This window comes from Rhincodon typus, chromosome 28 (assembly GCF_021869965.1).
Source record: "Rhincodon typus isolate 14 chromosome 28, sRhiTyp1.1, whole genome shotgun sequence".
NCBI classification, from domain to species: Eukaryota; Metazoa; Chordata; class Chondrichthyes; order Orectolobiformes; family Rhincodontidae; genus Rhincodon; species Rhincodon typus.
The window spans coordinates 31336653-31358769 of NC_063359.1; the positions used below are offsets into that span (position 1 = coordinate 31336653).

At 38.0% G+C, this 22117-nt stretch overlaps 1 protein-coding gene across 5 annotated transcripts in view; it reads left to right on the forward strand.

The window, feature by feature from the left end:
* Window positions 1-22117, forward strand: part of LOC109935633 (rap guanine nucleotide exchange factor 1-like) — a 211055-nt gene that overhangs the window by 99106 nt on the left and 89832 nt on the right. For 2 of the 5 annotated variants that reach the window (XM_048613629.1, XM_048613630.1), the window contains exons 4-10: window positions 8462-8497; window positions 10283-10430; window positions 12436-12524; window positions 13830-13982; window positions 16032-16149; window positions 17420-17606; window positions 19613-20122. In XM_048613629.1, the coding sequence (XP_048469586.1) occupies window positions 8462-8497; window positions 10283-10430; window positions 12436-12524; window positions 13830-13982; window positions 16032-16149; window positions 17420-17606; window positions 19613-20122 (1241 nt within the window). The remainder of the gene's footprint in view (window positions 1-8461; window positions 8498-10282; window positions 10431-12435; window positions 12525-13829; window positions 13983-16031; window positions 16150-17419; window positions 17607-19612; window positions 20123-22117) is intronic. The other 3 variants (XM_048613631.1, XM_048613627.1, XM_048613628.1) reach the window with 2 other exon arrangements.

Consider the following 22117-nt stretch of genomic DNA (forward strand, 5'->3'; position numbering starts at 1 on the left):
CCTCCTCTGTGCAGTCATCTTTGGTCTTCCCCATGTTCTATTTTTATCTAAGTTTGTTGCTTTGATTAGAAATTGCACAGGCTGTTTCAACCAGGTCAATCCATCCTTGTGTAGATATTGAGATAACCCACAATAGAAATCTTGCGTTTAACGTACAGAGCAGTCATCTGACTTAATCAATCCAGTCAGTGTTCACTTGCCATATGAGCATTATTCTAAATACATTTAGCTGCCTTGTTCCCACATCACCTTATCCTCTTTGTCACCTTTCAGCTTCCAATTTAGTCTTGAATGCTGATGATTTCTTCTTAAGTCATTAACCCTGAAGTGAATGCCACAGACTCTTGGCTGTCTATGCAAAGGCATTTTTGTTGTTGATTTCATCCCTGTTTATCTAATGGTAACTAGAGAATCACAAGCAATGGTTCTATTCCTGCACAGTTGTTGTTCCCTTCATGTCTCTCACCTGCATTCTCTCCCTCTGAGGCATCATCTAGGGGGAAAAAATTCAGATTTCATACGTAAGTTAGTGGCATCCAGATTTCCCTCACTGTTATCTCTCTCAATGCGCCACTACCTCTGGTCAGACGCTACGCATGAACAGAATTTCCTCCAAGTAAACATTGACAAGACTGAAAATATGATCTTAAGTTACCAATACAAGCTCTGCTTCTGAGCCACTGCTTCTGAGCCACCACTTCTATCCCAATCCTTGACAGTTGTTAAAGCTGAACTAGACCGTATGCAACTATGGTTGAACCTGAGTTGAGGTTCGAGCCTCACATTTGTGCCATTACTAAAGAAGGTTTCAGATAACAAAAGCATCTTCCGTTTGCAATTCTGCCTCAGTGCCTGTTTCCTAAGCTTGGGTGTCCATAGACCGTGTTGCCACACAGTGAGGGGAAAATACCAGATGTTTTCTCCTGCAGTAGGTCAGCCCTCTCCAGCCTTGGAGACCCCTGGGGATGCTTCTGCCTCTAATCCTAAAGAGCAGGTCAACCCTGTCCAAGAAACAGAGTTGGAACGACTTCCATGGTCCCTGATCCCAATATGTGGTACCGTTCCAAATGCACCCATTAAAGGCCCTTCAGTACCTTTTCCCAGGAGTAGAGTTTGACTAACCCTGGTCTCCCTCAGTTACCATGACAGAATTGCTTGCCTCCCCCTGGGGAAATGTGGCCCCTCCTATATATATACAAAATCCCAATTTACATTGAGATTTGTTGAACCCCATCAACGCTTGGGTGTGTCTTAACGGAATTTCACATCTGCAGTTAAACCCCTAGCCTGGTCTGCTATGCTCTTTTTTTTTAACCTGGAGTGTATGTACCATAATAAATCCCACTCATTTTTGCGCAATTCAAACACGGGTGTCTTGGCCTCACCTCATCTCAGCACCACCCTTTCTGCCCTGAGGAGGGCTGCCAGTATTTCCATCTCTCCCATGGGTCTCAAGTTCCTATCACTATTACCACCTCTATCCATTCTAGTTGGCTATAGTGACCAGAGGAAGATTTCTTAAGAAACAGGGGCTTGTGGATCAAATCAGTGATCAGTCAATCTGGCTGCCTGTCCAGATCCAATCAACCTCTGTTCCTGCCGATGCGTTGTTATTGTGAAGGTGTTGGGAGTTTTTAAACTCCTCAAGGATAATTGTTTCATGCAGGTTTTCATAAATGTTTTCAGCTTTAAGTGTCTGTACCCACTGGTCAAAAGTAGGTTGCTTAAAGCGTTTCAACTTCCAGTATGTCTAGTTGGGCCATTTTCTGAGGATATAGATTTCTTGGCAATATACTTTTAGAACTAACTTGTATGGACATAAAATATTTATTGCTCATTTGCACCTTCCTTAGGCAAGAGGTTGTAAACCTAATGAGGTTTTCCTGAAAGCTTACTCTGCAGTAATAATGACTAAAGTTGAGCTGACCACTTGAATGGCTGTGCTATCTGTTGGAAAGAGATAAAGCAAGCTCCCACCTCTGCCTCATAGAACCTTGGAGATAACAGCAAAGCACATTGTCTCCATCCTCAATTCTGAACCAGTGGTGTCTTCTTAGGACTCAGTAGGATTCCTGCTGCTCAGCTTAAGCGCTTCCCTTGATTTCAGTTACCTTGTTCTGTTAAACTGCATCTGATATCTCCTTTTAAAGGTACTAGGATTTTCTCCAAATGAACATTTGACGAGCCTGGAGCCATGGTACACAGCTCTCACCAAAAGTTGCCATTGAATCATAGAATCGTAGAAACAGGCCCTTCAGCCCAACAAGTCCACATCGAACCTCAGAGCATCCCACCTAATCTACACATCCCTGAACACTACAGGCAATTTAGCATGGCCAATCCACCTAACCTGCACATCTTTGGACTGTGGGAGGAAACCGGAGCACCCGGAGGAAACCCACGCAGACACGGGGAGAATGTGTAAACTCCCACAGACAGTCGCCCGAGGGTGGAATCGAACCCGGGTCCCCGGCGCTGTGAGGTAGCAGTGCTAACCGCTGTGCCACCGTGCTGTCCCACGGTTTCTGTCTGACTGTGCTGAACTTGGGCACAACAGGAGTCTGCTGCTTGACCTAGAGCTGAGCTTGAAATCTTAAGATTTTTTGAATTGAGGCTAAACATGTTCTTTAAATTAGTTCACCCTAATTCCTAAAACCCAAGTTCCATTTTTTCGCTCTCATAATCTAACTTGTGTAACTACTCACTACAGCTGTCTGATATTTTCTCAATGGCTCTTTCTGAAATCAGGTTTTGTGGGTTTTTCGACCATTGCAGAAAAAGACAATTGTATAAGTTTTTTTAATCTTTTATTAGCTCTGTTGTAAAAAGATTATCCGAACAGTTGAATGTTTCATCCTGTTTTGTCCAGTAATGAGCACATTTCTGAAGAAATGCAATACTCTGTTGCCTAGCAAACCATCCACAGTGACCTAACTCTGCACTGCATCCAATGTAATTGTGTCCTTTTCTAAAATGAGAGTAAAACTTTATACAGTACTCCAGATGTGATCTCATCAACTCCCAGTACAACTGTAGCAAAACCTCCCTACTTTCCTACCTTATTCCATGTCCCTTGCAGTAAACGGCATTCCATTTGCCTTCCTAAATGCTTGTTGTATAGGCACACTGAATTACAAAATTAAAAACATTTGCAAGATTAGAAATGTTTTCTTCATTTCATTTGGATTTTTCATTGTTTGTGATGGCCTTGTGCAAGTTCTAATATCTTTGTGTATTTTGTTTTTCTGGCTTCTGACAAAAGTACCATAGTACCAATATCTAGTAGTTGAGCCAAAGCTTGTTTGAATACACTATGCTGACTTGCAAAGTACAGCCTCTGTTACAACATGTTTTAGATCCAAATTTTAAAGCAGGAAAGGTAAACTTGTGCTTGAATAATTTCAGTCCTAGGAATAGGATTCATATCCAGCAAATTGTTTGAACTGAAGTCTCCATAAACACTCAGTGATGATCCTGAGTGTAGCACATTTACAACCTTGGAGGTGAAATTAAACTGTGTGATATTAGCATTAAAGTCTATACAATCCCTCTGATTGCAATTTTAATGAAAGTATTGAACTGCTTTAAGCTGGAATGGTATAATGTGATAGTTACAGAAATTGGGCATCTTTTTAGGCTAATATCACAATATGAAATCACCTCTTCAATTGCTAGTGGATATGAGTAGATCTACCTGTAATTGGGTATATTTAGGACATTAGTATAACTTTTTTTGGCTTGTTGCAGGCAACATATGGAATTGGTCTTTCTGACTGGAAAGCAGTATATTGTTCGGGGATTTGAATGATATTTCATTGTTATGGGGGTAGAGAACAGTAATACGTCTATGATGTATGTACTTAAAGAGATTTTAGTGCTGATACCGGGTTCAAAATATTTTTTTCCTGACATAACTATCTGCTGATGTTAACAAATGTTCAAGAACTGCATTCCACTGTCTAATATGAGCAGTTTAAGGTTCAGATATGAATTTCACTGGATTTTTTTACCTCTTGATTCATTGGTATGAAGTTGTAAATGCTTTTGTTCTTGTATGCTACAATTTCTGTTGTATTAGACTAATGCAATTTTATGTCCTGACATTTTCCTCTATCAATGCATTAATTTTCCTATCTAAGTGCTGAATAAATGTACCAGTGTAGTTCTACCCTCAGTTAGTGCTCTGTTATTAGTCTGTATGATCCTGGTAATATGGCATTTGCTATCTTTCACATTTGACTAAAAGAGCATATTCAACAAGGTTTGGATTGAGGCAGTAAATAAGATGACATGTCTAACTTTCTCAATTTGTTGACAACTGGTGCCACCTGAATCACCAACTGCTCAATTTTCAGGTCTGCATCTGGTTTGCCATCAGGTGAGGGCAGATTTTTAGGCTTGGCTTGATGCACTTGTGTTGAAATTGTCTTTAACCTTATTTGCTACTGACTAAATGGAGGATAGTGACATTTGTATAAACATAAAATGGCCAGAAGCCGGCAGCTTTGTGGGAGGAATGGAAAATTGATCAGATAAGAAAAGATTGATTCTTGGTACTGTGGGACCAGTTCTAGGGAAGGTGGGACTGGTTCAAACAGGACATATTGCATCTGGGCAGGAACAGGCCCAATGTCTTTGTGGTGATTGGGTGGTAGTGGGGTGGAATAAAAGATAAAGGTAAGAAGCAAAAGTGGAAGGGAGAAATAAATGAGCAATAAACAAACAGGGCCATAGTCCAAACTGAAGCCAAGATGATTGACAAAGTTTTAAAAAGGTACAGTTTAAGGCTTTTATGTCTTAATGTGCAGAACATTCACAATCAGATGAGTTAGTAGCACAAATAGATATGAGCAGTTTGCTATAATTGCGATTACAGAGACCTGTCTAGAGTGTTACCAAGGATGGGAACTGAACACCTGGGGTATTCATTATTTAGGCAGGACGGACCAAAATGGAAAGTAGGTAAGTAGCATTGTTATTAAAGGAGTAACATTGAACAATGGTGAGGAAAAATTGGCTCAGAAAATCACAATGTGGAATCTGTTTGGATGGAGGAAAGAAACATTAAGGAGCACAGAACATTGTTGGGGTTGTTGATTAGGCCCCCAAACAATAGTGAAGATATAAGTGAAGGCGTTAAACAAGATCTCAAATAATGGGGTACAACAGTAATCGTAGGTGACTTCAATTTATATATCGATTGGACCAAACTTGCAATGATATTGTGGAGGAGGATTGTGTATTAGATTATTTTTCGACCAATATGTTGAGGAACCAACCAGAAAACAAGCTGTTTGAGACTGGGAGCAGTGCAATGAAACCCAGATTTGAGGGAGTAATCTTAAATTTAAGTTGTGGCATTTAAGAGTGAAGTTAGAATTTTTTTTCCCTTGCTTAGGGTAGCCAAAATTTAAACTCTGCTCTGCCAACATTGTGGATGCTGAACCAATTGAAATTTTAGGGAAGAGTATTAAAGAATGTGAAGCAAAGGAAGGCAAATTATTTGAGATAATAATCAACCCATGATATAATAACATGGTGGAGCAGTCTTGAACTGAATGACGTCCTTGTTCCTATGATCAAGATTACTATAACTCACTTGCACTGTGCAAGACTGAAATTAAACTACTGTGCCATTTGTCATAACAGAAAAATGTTTTTGATTCTAGAGTTAAATGTTTGACCTTACCAAATTCTTAAACAGTCCATGTCTTTTACTGCATATTTGAACAAGTGCGTCTTAGATAGTTGTTCAAATAAAACAAATTGATCTCACTTTTGAACATTGTATTAGGAATTTAATTCATACTGACAGGTTATTTCTTAGTGTTAACACATGGCTTTCAACTGCAGCTGGTTTGTGGGGAAAATAATCAATTAGCACAAAGCTTTCTAAGCAAGCTACGAATGAGTACACTTTTGCGAACATGAGGTGATACCTTGATTTCAACCAGTATTTGAATCTGACTTTGCTTTGAAAAGCATTTGATAAATAAATGCTCATGAAAGTTGCAGATTACCCAAATTGTTGTTTGTCCAAAGATGTGATATCACCACCACAGGACCTGTGAAAACATGGGGTTTAAGTTTCAGTAGTTGGCTTGAGTTTATAATCCTTTCACTCTTCCTGTTTCATGATCAAACTTGACTGTCATAGATCAGAACGTGACTTTGTGAAGGAAAATATTTTGGTATGTAGCTGATGTATGTTGCAATCAGTGTTACATTAATATTTATAAGGTTTGGCAAATGTACTGATCTCCATGATAAACCAAATGAAATAGTACCACTTTTTCTTCAGATGCAGTGGAACTTCTGCGTTAACTTCTTAAACCTGCTCCCATTTCTTTTTATTTAGTGCCATTAAAACGAAAGCTGGGATTTTCTATTTCTGTTAATGAAGTCTTGAATTTTGTGGTGTTGTCTTTGAAAAATCCTGCGAAGGTAACAAACTCTTCCTGGATCTCTCAACTGTCATTATCAGAGGACTTAATTAGTGATCTTGGTTTTTAAGGTATTTTCTGATGATGTAGAGATTTAAAGATGTCAGTTTATTTTATATTGGTTATGTCATAATCTTTACACAATTTGTTGTTCTTTCTGACTGTAAGTAGCTTTATACAGAAAAACTTTAACTGTGAAATAGGATATTAACTAAATCTCCCAATCTAATCATTACCCCTTAAGTTTCTTTAACATACATGGTAACTTTAGCCTTGCAGTGTTATGAACCAGACCAGACACTCTTGAAAAATTTTACAAAGGTAGCCTAGACCCTAACTTTCTCTTATTTTAAAGGCAAATGTTACGTACTGTGTTCCAGATGCAATTTGACTAGTCATACTACTCGCTGTTAAGCCAAATGCAATTTATTCAAACACTAGTTAAAATACAACAAAAGAAAGAACTTAGAATAATTTAACTCTATTGGGAAACTAGAATAATAGATACAGTAACTAATATTAATTAACTGTTACAGTATAGTAAAATCCCATAAACACACCCTTGTTAAAACTCAAATAATTGATTTTTCTCACAGATACACAGCATCATGGAGAAACCCCAGCTTCTAGCTGTAACTGAGAGAGGGGAAAAAAATAGGTGCTACCTCTTAAACTCCAGCAGCTTCTGAATCTAAAAGCCTGAAATGAAAAACTGAAAATCCTAGTTTGAGAGCTGGCCACACCCATTCAGGCTGCTTCTATTATTTCAACTCCGGGGGGAGGAGACAACCCAAGACCTCAAGCTATTTACATTACCACAGACTGCTTGCCACTTCTCATTCAATCTCTCTCTCAAAATAAATGAGCACAAAATACACCTGTTAAAGCCTCACAGCAGTATGGTTCCTTTTGTTATTCTTGCACGCAATATGCCTGAGATCATCAGCACAGGTTGCACATGGTCTCCACATGCCTTCCCCTTTTAGACTGTGTTGAAACCTACATCTTTGGCCAACTTTATAGTCAGCCCTCCAGATAACATCTTAGACATGGTGTTAATTTTTGTCTCTTTTGAGGCATCTGGGAACTTTGCACATCACAACAGTTACTATAGAAAGGCAGGTTTGTGGCAGTGTTCATGTTACCTCTAAAGTATCTTGAAAAGCTATTCCACTTGTTTATTAATTCAGCAGGCACCTATAGCTTATTCCATTTTTCTGTGGATAATGTTTGTAAATACTTTGTACTTATTTAAAAGCATCCAGTTTAAAAATATTACATTGTTTGTGTTTATATTAACTTGTGTATAAAATTATAAGCATAGACAGCTAAGCATCAAAGATTTTTTTAAAAATGCTGCTAGTCGGGCATTGGTTATTTAATTTTGATCAAATGAAAAGTTGATTTTGTAAACTTTTATCAACATCAGTCTTTTGGAAAACCTATCCTTCATTTTTTAACAGATGGATGAAACTGCAGAAGGAAATAGAGCAATGCTGATCTGTAACTATTTTTAATTCTCGTAATGCTTACTGAAATTAATGCCTAATTCACGTGCAACGTTTATTTAAAAGCAAGTGCATTTCTGTTATGAGCTGTGAACTCCCATTTGAAAGGTCTGAGGTCTGCTTGTGACGTGATTATATTTAAAGTATCCAAAAGGGACAAGATTGTGGAATGTTTGGAACTGTCCTTTTGCTATTGGAATTAGTATTTCAATGAAATCCTGACCAGCATTTTCCCTGTGTAACTTTAATGTTCCACGAATTTCTTTGAGCACTTCAATGTGTCAGAGGGACCGTTGATGTGGAAAATGAAAATAGTGTTGGATTTTAAACGCTGGAAGAAGATATTACTGGGCTAGTAAAGAGTGTTTGTTTATTTGTCGTATAATGCTGTACTTGGTTGCACTTTTATCTCGCGTTCCACTGTGTATATATACCATTCTCTAATACCATCAACCCTAATTTAAGTAAAACAAATAACAATTAATAAATACTCTGTTGTGCTAATTACAGGATGCTAACCAGCGGAAACCAAGTGATGTATTTGTGGTAGGCTCATACATTTGTCTTTTTTGGAAATTTATCCAGTTCAGGAGTTCCTATTTAACACTGGTTCTTGCAATACTGAAAATGTTTAAAGTGGTTGCTTTGTATGAATAGTTCACTTTTAACTATGTTGGAGGCATAAAAGTTTGTCTGTACTTGGCTAATGATCAACGTATCATGAAAAAGAATAGGAATTACAGCTATACAGACAATATATTTGCATTATTAATGCAACCAGATGCTTTTGGTTTAGTTTTGCTAAATTAATTAACAAAATCAATAAACTAAAAGTCTTGAGTACCTGATAAATTAGGTGCTAAGATTATTTTTCCTTGGCTGAAGGATTTAGCACAAAAGGTTATAGACTCCGGATAAGAGATCATCCTTTCAGACTGAGGTGAGAAATGTCTTCACTTGGGGTTCTGAATCTGAAATTTTGTCCTCCAAAAGACTTGAATGCTTAGTCATCCAAACTATTCAAGACTGAGTTTTGAACAGTAAAGGAATCAATTGATCCAGGATAGGACAAGAAAGTGGTGGTGAAGTAGACCATCATCTGTGACCTTAGTCAACAATGAGATGACTTGAAAGACTGTACATCTCAATTCCTCCTTTTTAATTATTGTGCTCATAACTAGAGTCCTCCCCTTTTTGTTAGAAGTAGGGATGTTCACTAATGTTCAGTACCATTCCTAACTCTTAGATACCGAAGCAGTCCATGTTCAAATGTAACAAGACCTGAACAATATCCAGACTTGGGCTGACAAGTGTCTGATAACATTTGTACTATACAAATGTCAGGCAATGCCATCTCCAATAAGAGACAAGCTAACAACCACATTATTGTCACCAAATCCCCCATTAATGCCCAGAGTGTTGATAACCATTGACCAGAAACTAAACTGGACTCACTATATAAACACTATGGCTACAAGAGTAGGTCAGAAGCTACGAATCCTGTAGCGAGTATTCACATTCTGTAGGCTTTGGGGAGACAACTAGGGACAGGCAGTAAATGCTGGCCTTCCATGACATTCATGTCTATTCTCTCATGAGACAATAAAGACCAAGAGCTGTGACATTTCAGTGGATGTGATTTCTTGAAGATTAGGGAGGTATGGGATAAGAGAAATTTTAAAACAATACAAAATCTAGATGACAATTAGATGTGGCACGTGGAATCCGGTATGGCTGGGGCTAGGCAGAGTTATTTGTGAGGTTTTGTGTAGCAGAGGACGTGCTGCACGATTCGCTCAAGTTTGATGGAAGAAGTAATCAACTGAGTTGATGAATGAGTAGAAATAATAGAAAGTGTACACTATGTAGCTGTTTATGCTGCACTTTTTTTAGGATAACTTAAATGTAGGTCTGCTGCTTCATTCTTTTTGTATAAAAAATTAAAATGGCTTCTTTCCTGTGCAGGTGTTTGGTTTAAATTTCTCAACAGGGGGCTGTTGGTGAAGGGCTCAGATTGGTGACCTAGCTGGAAATGGCACATCAGGCCAGCCAAAACCTGTGGAGAGTTCATACTTCTGGTGTACAATCTTTCATGTAAACTGCTTCTGATTAAATGGGTGTATGGGTGTATGGCTGTTTACGGCTTATTTTTCTTTTCTCTCCATAGATACTGACTGGCCCAATGTGCAATTCCTGGTTTTATTTTGAATTTGAGCTCTTGCAGTTTGTCTTTGCTTTCTAATCTGCCACCTGGCTCTTTTGAATCACCTGGGATTGGAGCTTTAATATAAAGTAGACACAAGATTACTAGTTCTATTTCTTTTTTTTCAGCTCAGCCATCTCATCCTGTTTAAACCAGGTATACCAGAGCCTGGCCAATCTAATTCGCTGGTCTGATCAAGTGATCTTAGAAAATGTGAATCTAGATGACAAGGAAAGGGTCATGGCGATGATTAAAGCAGTGCTTGATGGAATAAAAGTAAGTTTTAGTTTTTAAAAAAGGAACACGTAAAACTTCTGTATTTTTCAACATCCTCTTTCATTGAGCTGTGGGAATGGGATGTCAGGTGGAAGAAAGAGAAATTGTTTTTCTAGTCTGAATGGTTTGAATCTGCATGCCACTAAACTACTTGCCAGGATATTCCAAAACTTCCTGATCTACCCAAGGTTATGTTCATTCTCAACTCTGTTTCCTTGTGGAGCAGCACTTGATACCAGATTGGCAATACCCACAATAGCAAGATTGAAAACAATTGTTCATCGTATAAATTCAGTGTGGAAGACCACTCGGTCCCGTTTCTTCCTTAGGCAAGTTTGTGACCGCTGTTTGATGTGACTTGAAATAAAGATTCTTTTCCAAAGAGGTTAGGTTTCCTATTTAATCAGATCTTGCAGTATAAACTTAATTTTAAATTGGTACAAGGGAATTATTTTGTTTGTTTCCTTCCAATATGTTCGATGTGCTCTCTTAATGAAAATGTAATTAACAAATTGAACTGACTAAATCTTCAAGGCAGTGATGGAAAAAGAGAAGCATGAATTTGGAACAATTGAAGACTCTTTTAGAATGAGTAAATGCTGTTGTACTGAAAATCTGTATATGTCAATTAGAATTCCAGTTTATCTTCCTACTGATTTGAGTTCTAATGTTTTAATAAATTACTAACAGGCGACTAATATTGCATATGGTTTGCTGCTCGGAACCAGAATTTGTGGCTTCTGCAATAACTGTTCCTTTCGTAGTGGAGAAATTCCATATTCTGGTCAGCCAAGAAAATGAACATATTTTTATAATCAGATGTGACAAAATCAAGGTGGCATAAACAGGTGGAACTTCAGAATGATTGATTATTTTTAAAGCTGTACGAACTGATAGTATGCATTTTTAGGAATTGGCTTTATTTTAAAGTTCACCTTGTCATTCTAATTACAGAAAGATTGAAACCCACTCAAACAATTGATATCCCAGTTATGATATCAAATGAAAAATAACTAGTGCAATAACCTTTATAAATAAGACAGCACAAACATACAAGCACTTTGTTTTTGATAAAATCCATTAATTTAAGTATTTTTTCTGAATTGATAGTTATTGTTGAAGAAGGCCTGGTCCTCGTGCCATTTAATTGTAGGTTAAATCCCAGCATCTCACCTCGACTTTCATATTTCAGTCAAATTCTAGAGTCGTCATTTTCTATTACTTGCAGTAGTCTTCTTTCTTATGCACTTGTGCTACCAACTATTATACAGTATATGGACTGTTTTTTAATTTTATTTGAGATGTTTATCCTATAGATAACTAATCATGCTGATTTTGAAGTTAAATTTGGTAAAATCATATTTCCCTAGCGCAGTGAAAATTTGAAAATTGCATATACCTGATTAAAACCTGAAAATAGTATTATATGATTTGAAGTTCCAGTGTAATGTACCCTGATTTCCTATTCAGCGCAGAAAGTCTTGTCAATTGCCTTTACCATGGCTGAATAATTCTTCATGGGAAATGAGATTCTAAAACTGCAGAAAGTGATGCATACTAGTAACTTTTTAACATTCTCCTTTATGAAGGCAGTTGTAAATTTTCATGAACAAGTCTTGCATAAATGATTGCTGGGAAATCAATTTGATCAAATTGTTATAGAGCATAATTTGGAATTACAAGAAACAAAGTCACCAGTCATGATTGTCGTTGACTTCCTTGACGTCCTTGTTTCTTCCAGTGTTGGGATTTTGGCATTGTATCCTTAAAACTGTAGTGAGTACTGACTACAGCATGTTGGGTTAATCTTGCTCTTCCAATCCACGTGCACATTTCTATTGAGTGTAACAGCCATATGATCCTGAGTTTAGCATCTTAGTCAACTATCAGCTGATTCAGTTCCTGATCAATATCTTTTATTTTTATGTATCTTGAAGATACATTATTTTCCAAATGTTGCTAGATCAAATAATCAGTTCTATTACCCTCTGATGCTTATGTTTAGGAGCTTGTGAAACTGACAATAGAGAAGCAAGAACAGCCATCCCCTACCTCTCCTATGAAACCCAGCCCACCAACATCTAAAACTGACAGGTAAGAGCTGCTTCCCTGTATAAACATGACTAATGAACCAAATATTTGCTTGACCTGCATTGAAACCAGAAAGATAATTTCAATGGATTTTTTTCTCTTTATTCATTCACGGGATGAGGGTATTGCTGGCTAGGCCAGCATTTATTGCTCATCCCGAACTGTCCAGAGGGCAGTTATGAGTCAACCACGTAGCTGTGGGTCTGGAGTCACATGTCGACCAGACCGGGTAAGGATGGCAGTTTCCTTCTCTAAAGAACATTCGTGAACTAGATGGGTTTTTTTTCGACAATTTGTAATGGGTTCATAGCCATCATTAAATTCTCAATTCAGATATTTATTGAATTCAGATTCCACTATCTGCCATGGCAGAATTTGAACCCAGGTCCCCAGAACATTACTTGGGCCTCTGCATTAATAGTCCAGCAATAATACCACTAGGCCATTGCCTCCCCTTACAATGAAGTATCTGAAGACTGAGTTGGAAGTTTTTTTTTCCATCCATGCGCTTCAATGAAGCATTTTCATCTCGATGGTGGCCCGGTGGTTAACACTGCTGCTTCACGTTGCCAGGGGCCTGGGTTTGATTCCACCCTCTGGCAACTGTCTGTGTGGAGTTTGCACATTCTCCCCATGTCTGCATGGGTTTCTTCCAGGTGTTCCGGTTTCGTCCCACAGTCCAAAGATGAGCAGGCGAGATGGATTGACCATGCTAAATTGCCCATAGTGCTCAGGGATGTGTAGATTAGGTGGGTTATAGGGGGATGGGTCTGGATTGGCTGCTCTGAGGGTCGGTGTGGACTTGTTGGGCCGAAGGGCCTGTTTCTGCACTCTGTAGGGATTCTAAGATTTCCGGCATTCTAAGATGTCGAAGAAATGCCAGTTTCAAAAAAATCCAGACTCAAGAAATGACCAATGGAAAATGTTGAGAATGCTGCTCAATGTTATAGAAGTAAAGTCCAAGGTATTTTCGATCTTGGATGTGTATTTTTCCTTAAGTTCTGCAGTAATGTTTTTGTGGGTTTTTAAATTTAATTCCTTCTGGCCGGGAATGGCAATCCCATTTACACTCAATTATTGCACGTAGGCCAGACTAGATGTTGAGTAGCATTAGTGAGTTTATTGATCATGATCTTCTGTCATTAGCCTACAGATTAGCAGGTTTCTTTCAGTTCTGTTTCAAGTGCATTGGGATGCAAACTCTCAACCTCAAACTTGATTGAGAGTCCAATATCTCAACCACTAGACTACAGACTATAGTAGGTGGTTTTTATCTAATTATGTTAATCTGATGCTTAACTCTTGCAGTGCAACAGAGCTTCCACTGACTGACAGGGAGAAGGAAATTCTTACTAAAACTACTCCAATGACAAGATCACTGGAGATAATTCCAGACTCTGTGGATGGAGAATGTGCTCCACCAAAACCACCACTGCCTGGTATTCGCATTATGGACCACAGGTAATGGATTAAAGAGGCAATCCTCCTTGATATTACATGTATTTATTTCTTCAATGAAATATTGATCGTTAAAGGTATTATTACCAAATAAGCAATGATTGAAATGAGTGAATAATGCTGTTCATCATAAATTACTGTTTCTTCTCTAGTTTATCTTGATATTGAAGTAATGTATCTCATTATTGCCCACAGTATGTTTTGCAATGATGTGACTTATGGACCAAAAAATAAAAGCTTGGCAAGAAATATCCATTTGTGATTTACTAGGGAATTAAGTGTAGTATTAGAATAAATGACGAGGATTAAAACGTTATGAAGAAAAGTGATAAAAGAATTAGGAGTAATCCAGAAAGGATGACCAAAATTTGATTTTAAAAAGGTGAAAACTAAAATGAGAATGAAGTAGTGAGGAAAACAAAAAAAGGATTTCAAGAGCTTTTCAAAGTATATTAAGTAGCTGAAATGAGCGTAGTTTCTCCTGTTTGTAAGAGACCTATCGTAGCAAATGAGGAGCTGGCATAGACATTTAAATATTTTGTCTGCCTTCACAGTAGAAGACACAGAAAACAAGGGTAATCAAGAGACTGGTAAGAATATGGAACTTTGAGGTTATAATTTAAGACCCATAAAAGACCAAAAGCTACTAGCCCAGGAGCTGATGGCCTTCGTCCTAGGGTTCTGAAAGTGGTGAAGATAGTGGATACACCGTTTATGATTTGCCAAAGTTCCGTAGGCTGTGCTGCAGTCCTTGAGGTTTGAAAGTTGGTAAAGGCAACTATGCTGTTCATATGCTGTGAGAGTAAATAGGAAACTACAGGTTGGTTAGGTTAGCTAGCATCAGCTGTCGTGGTGATATGCTGGAAATCTGTTAAAGATGTCTTAACAATGCACTTTAATAATGTGGGGGAGTTTTACATGATTCACTTTGACAGTCTGAATTAAAAAGCATAATATTTTATTTTAATAGGTATTAAACTTTCATATGTTAATGTTCCAAGAGGCAACTTGTACGTTACAAGGTTGACGTGGATACAGAGAGCAGTTAAGAAAGTAAATGGTATGTTAGTCTTTACAAGGAGTTTGGTGTCCAAGGATTGAAAAAGGCCTTGCTACAATGCATAAAGGGCTTTAGTGAGATTCCGCCTGGAGTAATGTGTACACTTTTGATCTTCACATCTGAAGAAGGATGTACCTGAAGGTTCACCAGAGATGTTCCTTGGATTAGGCATTGGTTGATGATGGCAGGCTGATTACATTGGCAGCTTAGAATAGAGATGATCCCTCTCTTTTTAACATGCAAGATTCTGAAGAGGCATGATAAACTGAACACTAGGAGATTATTTCTCCACCTGTAAAATCTAGAAATCCAGGGACAAAAACAAAGTTGCTGGAAAAGCTCAGCAGGTCTGGCAGCATCTGAAATCCAGGGCATCAGTTCAGGGTAAAGACTGCTCATTTATGACTGAGATGAGATATTTCCTCACTGAGGAGTGTGTATCTTTGGAATTGGATTGTGTTCGGTGCTGAATTATTGAGCATACTCATCTCAACCGGACATTTGCTCTCTGGAAAAATTAAAGGTTAGGGGCCATGATGAGGATTTTGAACCAAGTACAGTTTGAGGAAATAGAGCCTTGCCTGCCTTTAGTGTATTATGCTTTTAATATGTACATGTTTCAGGTTGCATCTGAATGGGAAGTGGTACAATTGCTGGTTATTTTGCATGTCGGATTGTGGAAGTGATCTGTATATCTGCAGGGATGTAGATTCTCACCAATTTGATCCTTTTTCTATTCTGCATTTTGGTCATCTGTTCAGTCCTGACAGGAATTTTGTTGCGTATTGATTAGTGGTGTTCAGTGAAAGCCAATATACGGGCATTGAACATTTTTTAAAATTGTGGCTTAAAATGCTATTACTGGTGTCATACCAAGATGTTTCTGTTTCTAGTTAACCGTTTTTAACTGCCCTATTGCTAAATCTACACGGATTTGTTTGCAAGCCAGAATATTTTGCAGTTTTAATCATTACGTGCTTTGCCCGCAACAGTAGTGTTCCGCCCCTACCACCCAAGAAGAGGACGTCTGCACCCTCCCCAACAAGAGTGGCAGTAGTATCTCCTATAAGTCGAGCTGCCAGTGGCTCTAGTTTACCCAATACCAAACAGGTATGGAGAAATGTTTTTCATTGTTTGGGTGCGAGAGGAATAAACACAATAGGATAAATAGATTGACTAAGGTTTGCAATTACTAAACAAAAGTCGGTTTATTACCATTTGATAGATACAAATGCATGTTGGATATAGGCACAGCTATATGTACAGTAGGATATTTGATTCTCCTGTTGAAGCAGGGTCATTTCCAATAGTCTCCCAGTCTTTGCTAGATGCGTGAGAACACACAAATTTCACATTTCCTGACTACAAATAAAAATTTAGAAACCAGCTGCTTACAAACTATGCTTGACCATCTTCTTTTAACGCTAGTGATACCGTGGACAATAATGAAAGCACTTGACCATGTTAAATGCACTTTACAGCAAATATTCTAGTTGCTTAAACTACCTAATGCTGATAATACACTATATCATTCCTTCTGAAGGAACTGATGTGAAATGTAACTGTACAGTTGTACTGTAAGTACTATATTGGTCCTCATTACGTATCAATCCCCTGGATGGTACATGATGTAAAGGATACCATCACAAATGTGAACCTGTTTTAGTTGAAGAGGCTTGAAATATAAAATTATTTTTCATTGAAGCAAACAAAGGTGAGATTTTTTTTTTTGAAAAAATGCTGATGAACAAGAAACTTGAGTTCCCCCTGCTTTGGAGTCTGTTTTGAGGTGGGCATTGATTCAAATTGTCACAGCAAGAATAGGGCAAGACTTCGGAAGAAATCTCCTTGTAATAGAGCATGGAATGCTTTGCCAAGGGAAGTTATTCAGTCAAGAGACTATTATAATTGTTAAAAGAACCAGCGCAAGCAAGTTGGAGTGAGTGGTGTCAGTGGTCTTGGTCTGATGATAGGAAGCCAATGCCAAAGATATACCTCCCAGTAACAATTTGCAAAACCAAATTAGTTGAATAACTAATTGCTATTCAACAATAGTTTTGCTTTCAAAGCCTACCTCTGGTTCTGTCACAATGTTCTGTTAACCTTCCATTGTTGTGTTCTGAGTCACTCCATGTGCTGCATGTATTTTGAATCTAAAGATATTAGCAGATGTAGAAAATATTAATTTGTTCACAGGAGTTTTCATCTTAAGCTTCTCCTTTGTAATTTAGTTTTGGAATTCTTAGCTACAGTATAGTCTCCAATTATCCTTTATTTGTAAATGTTGCAAATATGAGAGAGCAAGTTATTTCTCTTGCATCATAACGTCACTCTAACATCAAAATGTCAATATTTTATAGAAGTATTTTGTTATATTTAGGACTTTGAAGGATTGGATTGCTATCTGCAAAGGCGGCTATCTGGTGGCAGCCACTCATATAGTGGAGAATCACCAAGGGTATCTCCATGTAACAGCATGGGAAAGCTAAGCAAATCTGATGAACAGCTATCATCGTTAGACAATGATAGTGGGCAGTGTTCGCAGAATACAAGTTGTGAAACACTTGGTAAGATATTTTTTGAAAAGTTACCGTACTATTCTTTTGCAGGATAGTTCATCCTTAAACTTTTTCAATATGTTTTCTTCCGTTTGAAAGGAATTACTCTTACTCTTGCTCTTTTCATCCCATAATTTGTTTATATGTCTTTGGCATTTGTTCAAGTTGGCTGCTTGAAGGTAAATTGAAAGGTAACCTTGTCCCACTCTGTTACTCCTTCGAGAAATGTTTGATTTTGGAAGGAAAAGCTGTTACCAGTGACAAACAGTTGGTATCCAGAAGGGTTAAATTTAAAGTGCTTGGCAAAGCACCAGAAGTAGTGTAAAAGATGACCCAATTTTTTTACACGCTACACTACACCGTGAAAGCCCCTCTGCATACAGAATAATGTCCCACTGTTAACCACTGAAAAATGCTAAAAATTGAGTGGATCTATCCAATTACTTATGACCCCACTCCCTGACCTGCCTGAACATGACCTCCCTTCATTCCCTATGCCTTCCCCTACTGCATCATCCTATGATCTTCTAGGATTAGTGTAATCAGAGGCATGTATCAAAAAAGAATTGCTCCAGAGTCATAGCTGTTGAGTCAGCTGGCAAAGTGGACAGCAGGCTAGTTATTAAACAGAAAACCGAGAATAAATCGTTAAAGGAGTATTTATCCACTCAAAGTTGGGAAGTGCTATTCCACAGGGATTGATCCCGAGACCATTGTTGTTAATTTACATTATTGATCAGTACTCTGAAACAGTTGTGCAGTTTTAAAACTTGCAGTTCACACAAAATTGGGGTACAGATAATACCAAGGAATTCTGTGACATAATACAGGACAGGAATAAACTCGCTGAATACTGAGAAATTAGTTTCACTTGTAGATGAGTGTGCAGTGATGCATTTTGACAAGGAGTACATACATAGGAAAAGAGAAGTGAGTCTAAATTGAGTAGGAGAGTTAAATCATCTAGTGGCACATCTTCTCAAGAAGTAGTCACACAGATTAAGAATGCAAATACAGCACTGGGAATCATTTCTAGAGAAATAGAAATGAAAGTGCTTAACATATTAAACTTGTAAGAAACAGTGATTGGGAGGTGGGAACTCGGCACATTCCCCTTTTTTACAAAATGGGGCATATAGAGGTGCTGGAGAAGTTGAACAAAAGGTTTTAAAGAATAATATCCAAATTGAGATCGTATACTATCAGGAAGTACTGGACAAGGTCAGGCTGTGTTCTGTGGCAAAGAGAATACTGAGGTATAGCCAGAAAGAATCACTAATAAAGCTAACAAGAGTTTGAGCAGAAGCCCCTTTTTATCCTGGGAGTGATTAGAAAGAGCACTTGCTACCATAAGCCATAATTGAGTCATGTAGCATTGACGCAAGTATGTGAGTAGAAAGGAATAGTCACCTCTGCTGATAGAGTTAAATGAAACAGATTATGAAGCGACTCGTATGAATTGTAAACACTGACCAGAACCTTTGGGCCAAAAGATTTGTTGCTGTTAACTTGTGTGAAATACATTGGCATCATTCTTGTAGTGTATTAACTAATACTTCGTAAAACAAGTACAGAAGAGCAATAACAGTGTCAGGCATACAAGCACATTCACTGCTGAATAGCATTTGAGGTGTTTATGCACTTTGAAAATGTCTGATTACTGGATTTGTTTCTTGGTCAGTGTTGATCCATATTTGGTCAGTAAATCAGTAGTATTTAAATATGAGCTATGTCTATGTATTTCTTCATTTTGGGTTACAATGCCTTTTTCTTCCCAAGAATGGGAAAAAAATCTCTAAATAAGAAATTAATTTGAATTGGTGAAATGTTTGGACGTGAGAGTAACCTGTGCTGGAAATCATGTTTCAATTGTTTGAACTGATGAATGGCTTTTTTAAATTAACATTACTGCTGCTCAGTTATTTACTTGTGCGTAATAAGTGCTGTTGTGTTTAAGGATGAGATGTGTGACTGGCTGAATTTCATTCATAAAATATTCTTTGATCCCCTTTCAGATAATCCAGAAAGCTATGATCCCGATTATGATTTCCTGCATCAGGACCTTTCAACTGTTGATCAGATTTCCCAGCACCTTTCTGGCACACTAAGCCCACTTCCAGAATCAGCAGTAGAATCCAGTTCGCCCCTTCCTGGACAGACATTTACTTCACCACTTTGTACTCCACAAACAGTGCCCGAATGGAGGCAGGTACCACAAACTGGTGTTCAACCTTTGCAGATGCCACCTGCATTGCCAGAAAAGAAGCGTCGGAGTGCTGCCTCATCAGATAATTCAGGATATAGAGTCTCGTATGAACGGTTTCCATCGCAATACGACAATATCTCTGAGGAAGAAATGCAGAATTCTGCTGTACCAGCAATTCAGCATCCTCCTTTTGCTGTGGTGTCACCAAGGCCACAAGGAATGTTACCAATTCCAGTGGGATTTCCAAATATTGATGTTTCAGAATTAGCAGAAATACCAGAAAAACCTCCTCCACTCCCAGAGAAGAAGAAAAGGAATAGTGAGTATTCAACTTTGCAACCATGTGAAGAAATATGTATTCGATATATTTATTTTGTTAAAAGTAATGTTTTTTCATAGAATATGCAATATTGAATTTGTGATCTACAGGATAATGTTAATTATACCCCTGACTTCAAGACCTCACGTTGGTCCTTGTGGAGAATATACTTTAATGAGTGCATCCTCTGTGATTCTCCTTTATTTATCTCATCAAATTGCTTTCATTACTGCTACCACCATTCGAAGGATGTAGAGATATAAAGCTAAAAATAATAGCAACAAATATGAGCCCCATTTGAAAGGATAAAGTCTACCGCTGTATTCCAAGAGGTTTTTCATTTGTTTGAGTCCATAGAGTATGAAAGGTTTGGTGATGGCATTGAATATTAATTTTTGATATCCAAGTAGTAGTATAACACCAGCTGACAGAAATCATTCTACTATGTTATTACTGATTGCAGCTAGGATAGCAACTCCATCTTTTATTCAAAAATTACTGCTAATTAACCAAAATCCTACAAGTTGAAATTACTATAATAGCTATGGTTGGCTGCTGCGGTAAAAATATTAGTGAATTCATTGTGGTATTTTAAAGCTAACTTTTAAAATTGGAACCTGTTCCTGAAGACCAAATGTAAAGTATTTTGGGTATGTGTCCCAAGCGATAACTTGCATTTCATGCCTGATTATTTTTGTTTAAATGCTGAGCGCAGAATAGTCATATTACTATCTGTATCTTCAAACATCAGAATGCATTGCAAGGTTATAATAACTGCTATCTGCGCAAGTTACCCAATGTTCGCTTTTGTGAAAGGAGTCTGTGTTGAAGAAAAAATTGATTATCCTAGCTTATTTTTTGTTATTGAATCAGCAACTTTGCTTTTCTTATGCAACTGGAAACATAGAAAATAGGAGCAGGAGTAAACCCTTCAAGCTTGCTCCACCATTCAATATGATCATGGGTGATCATCCAACTCAATGCACAGTTCCCACTTTCAGCCCATGTCCTTTGGTCACTTTTTAGTCCTAAGATTCGCATCTAACTTTTACTTGAAAACACTCTACGTTTTAACTTCAATTGCCTTCTCTGGCAGAATATTTCACAGGCTCATCACTGGATGAAGGCGTTTCTGCTCCTCTGTTCTAAATGGCCTGCCCTATATTCTGAGACTGTTATCCCTAGTTCTGGACTCCCCAGTCATCAGGAACCTCTTATCTGCATTTATTCTGTCTATTCCAGTTAGAATTCTATGATACTGATCAATTACTTTCGTTGCAATCATTCTTTATTTCCAAAATTCTTCCGTTTCACACCTACGGTGATGTGCAGCTTTGCTAAGACTTGGGGTGAGTAGTGTTCAGTTTACGTTGTTCTTAGCTGTGCAGAATCTTAATAAATATTAAAGATTTCCAAATTAAAAATGGATAAAAAGAGCAGTGCATAATGCAGTGCTGCGTAAATAACACTTCCATATATGAGAAGAAACTGAGAGACAGTTAAGAACCGATTTGTAGGCACTGTTGAAGTAGGTTTTGAGTGCACTTTGGAAGATGGAAGGAAAGCAGGGGATTTAAGGAAATCAAAGTATTGCAGTTTTATAACAACCATGTTCCCATTAGACATACCCTGTCTTTATAAATCCGTTTTAATCCTTAAAATAATCATACATGTAGTGATTGTAATGAGGTCAGCAAGGTGAACCTCATAGGTTGAGTTCCCTGATTGGACCAGATTAACAGCCTCAATCAGGGAGCCCTGGCTGACAAGTATAAACAGGAGTGTCCGAGGTTCTGTTCACTGAGTTGGCTGAGAGGGAGCTGGATCAATGTCAAGGATTCTCCACATGTAAATAAAGGGTGACTTGATGACGGTGTACTGGTCTCTGTGGAGTTATTTCAGTGGCGACGAGACTAGGATTAATGTAGCAATGCAAAAGTACCTACTTGTTGAAGCCCAATGGGATTTCACGCAGGCACTGCAGCTGACTTTATC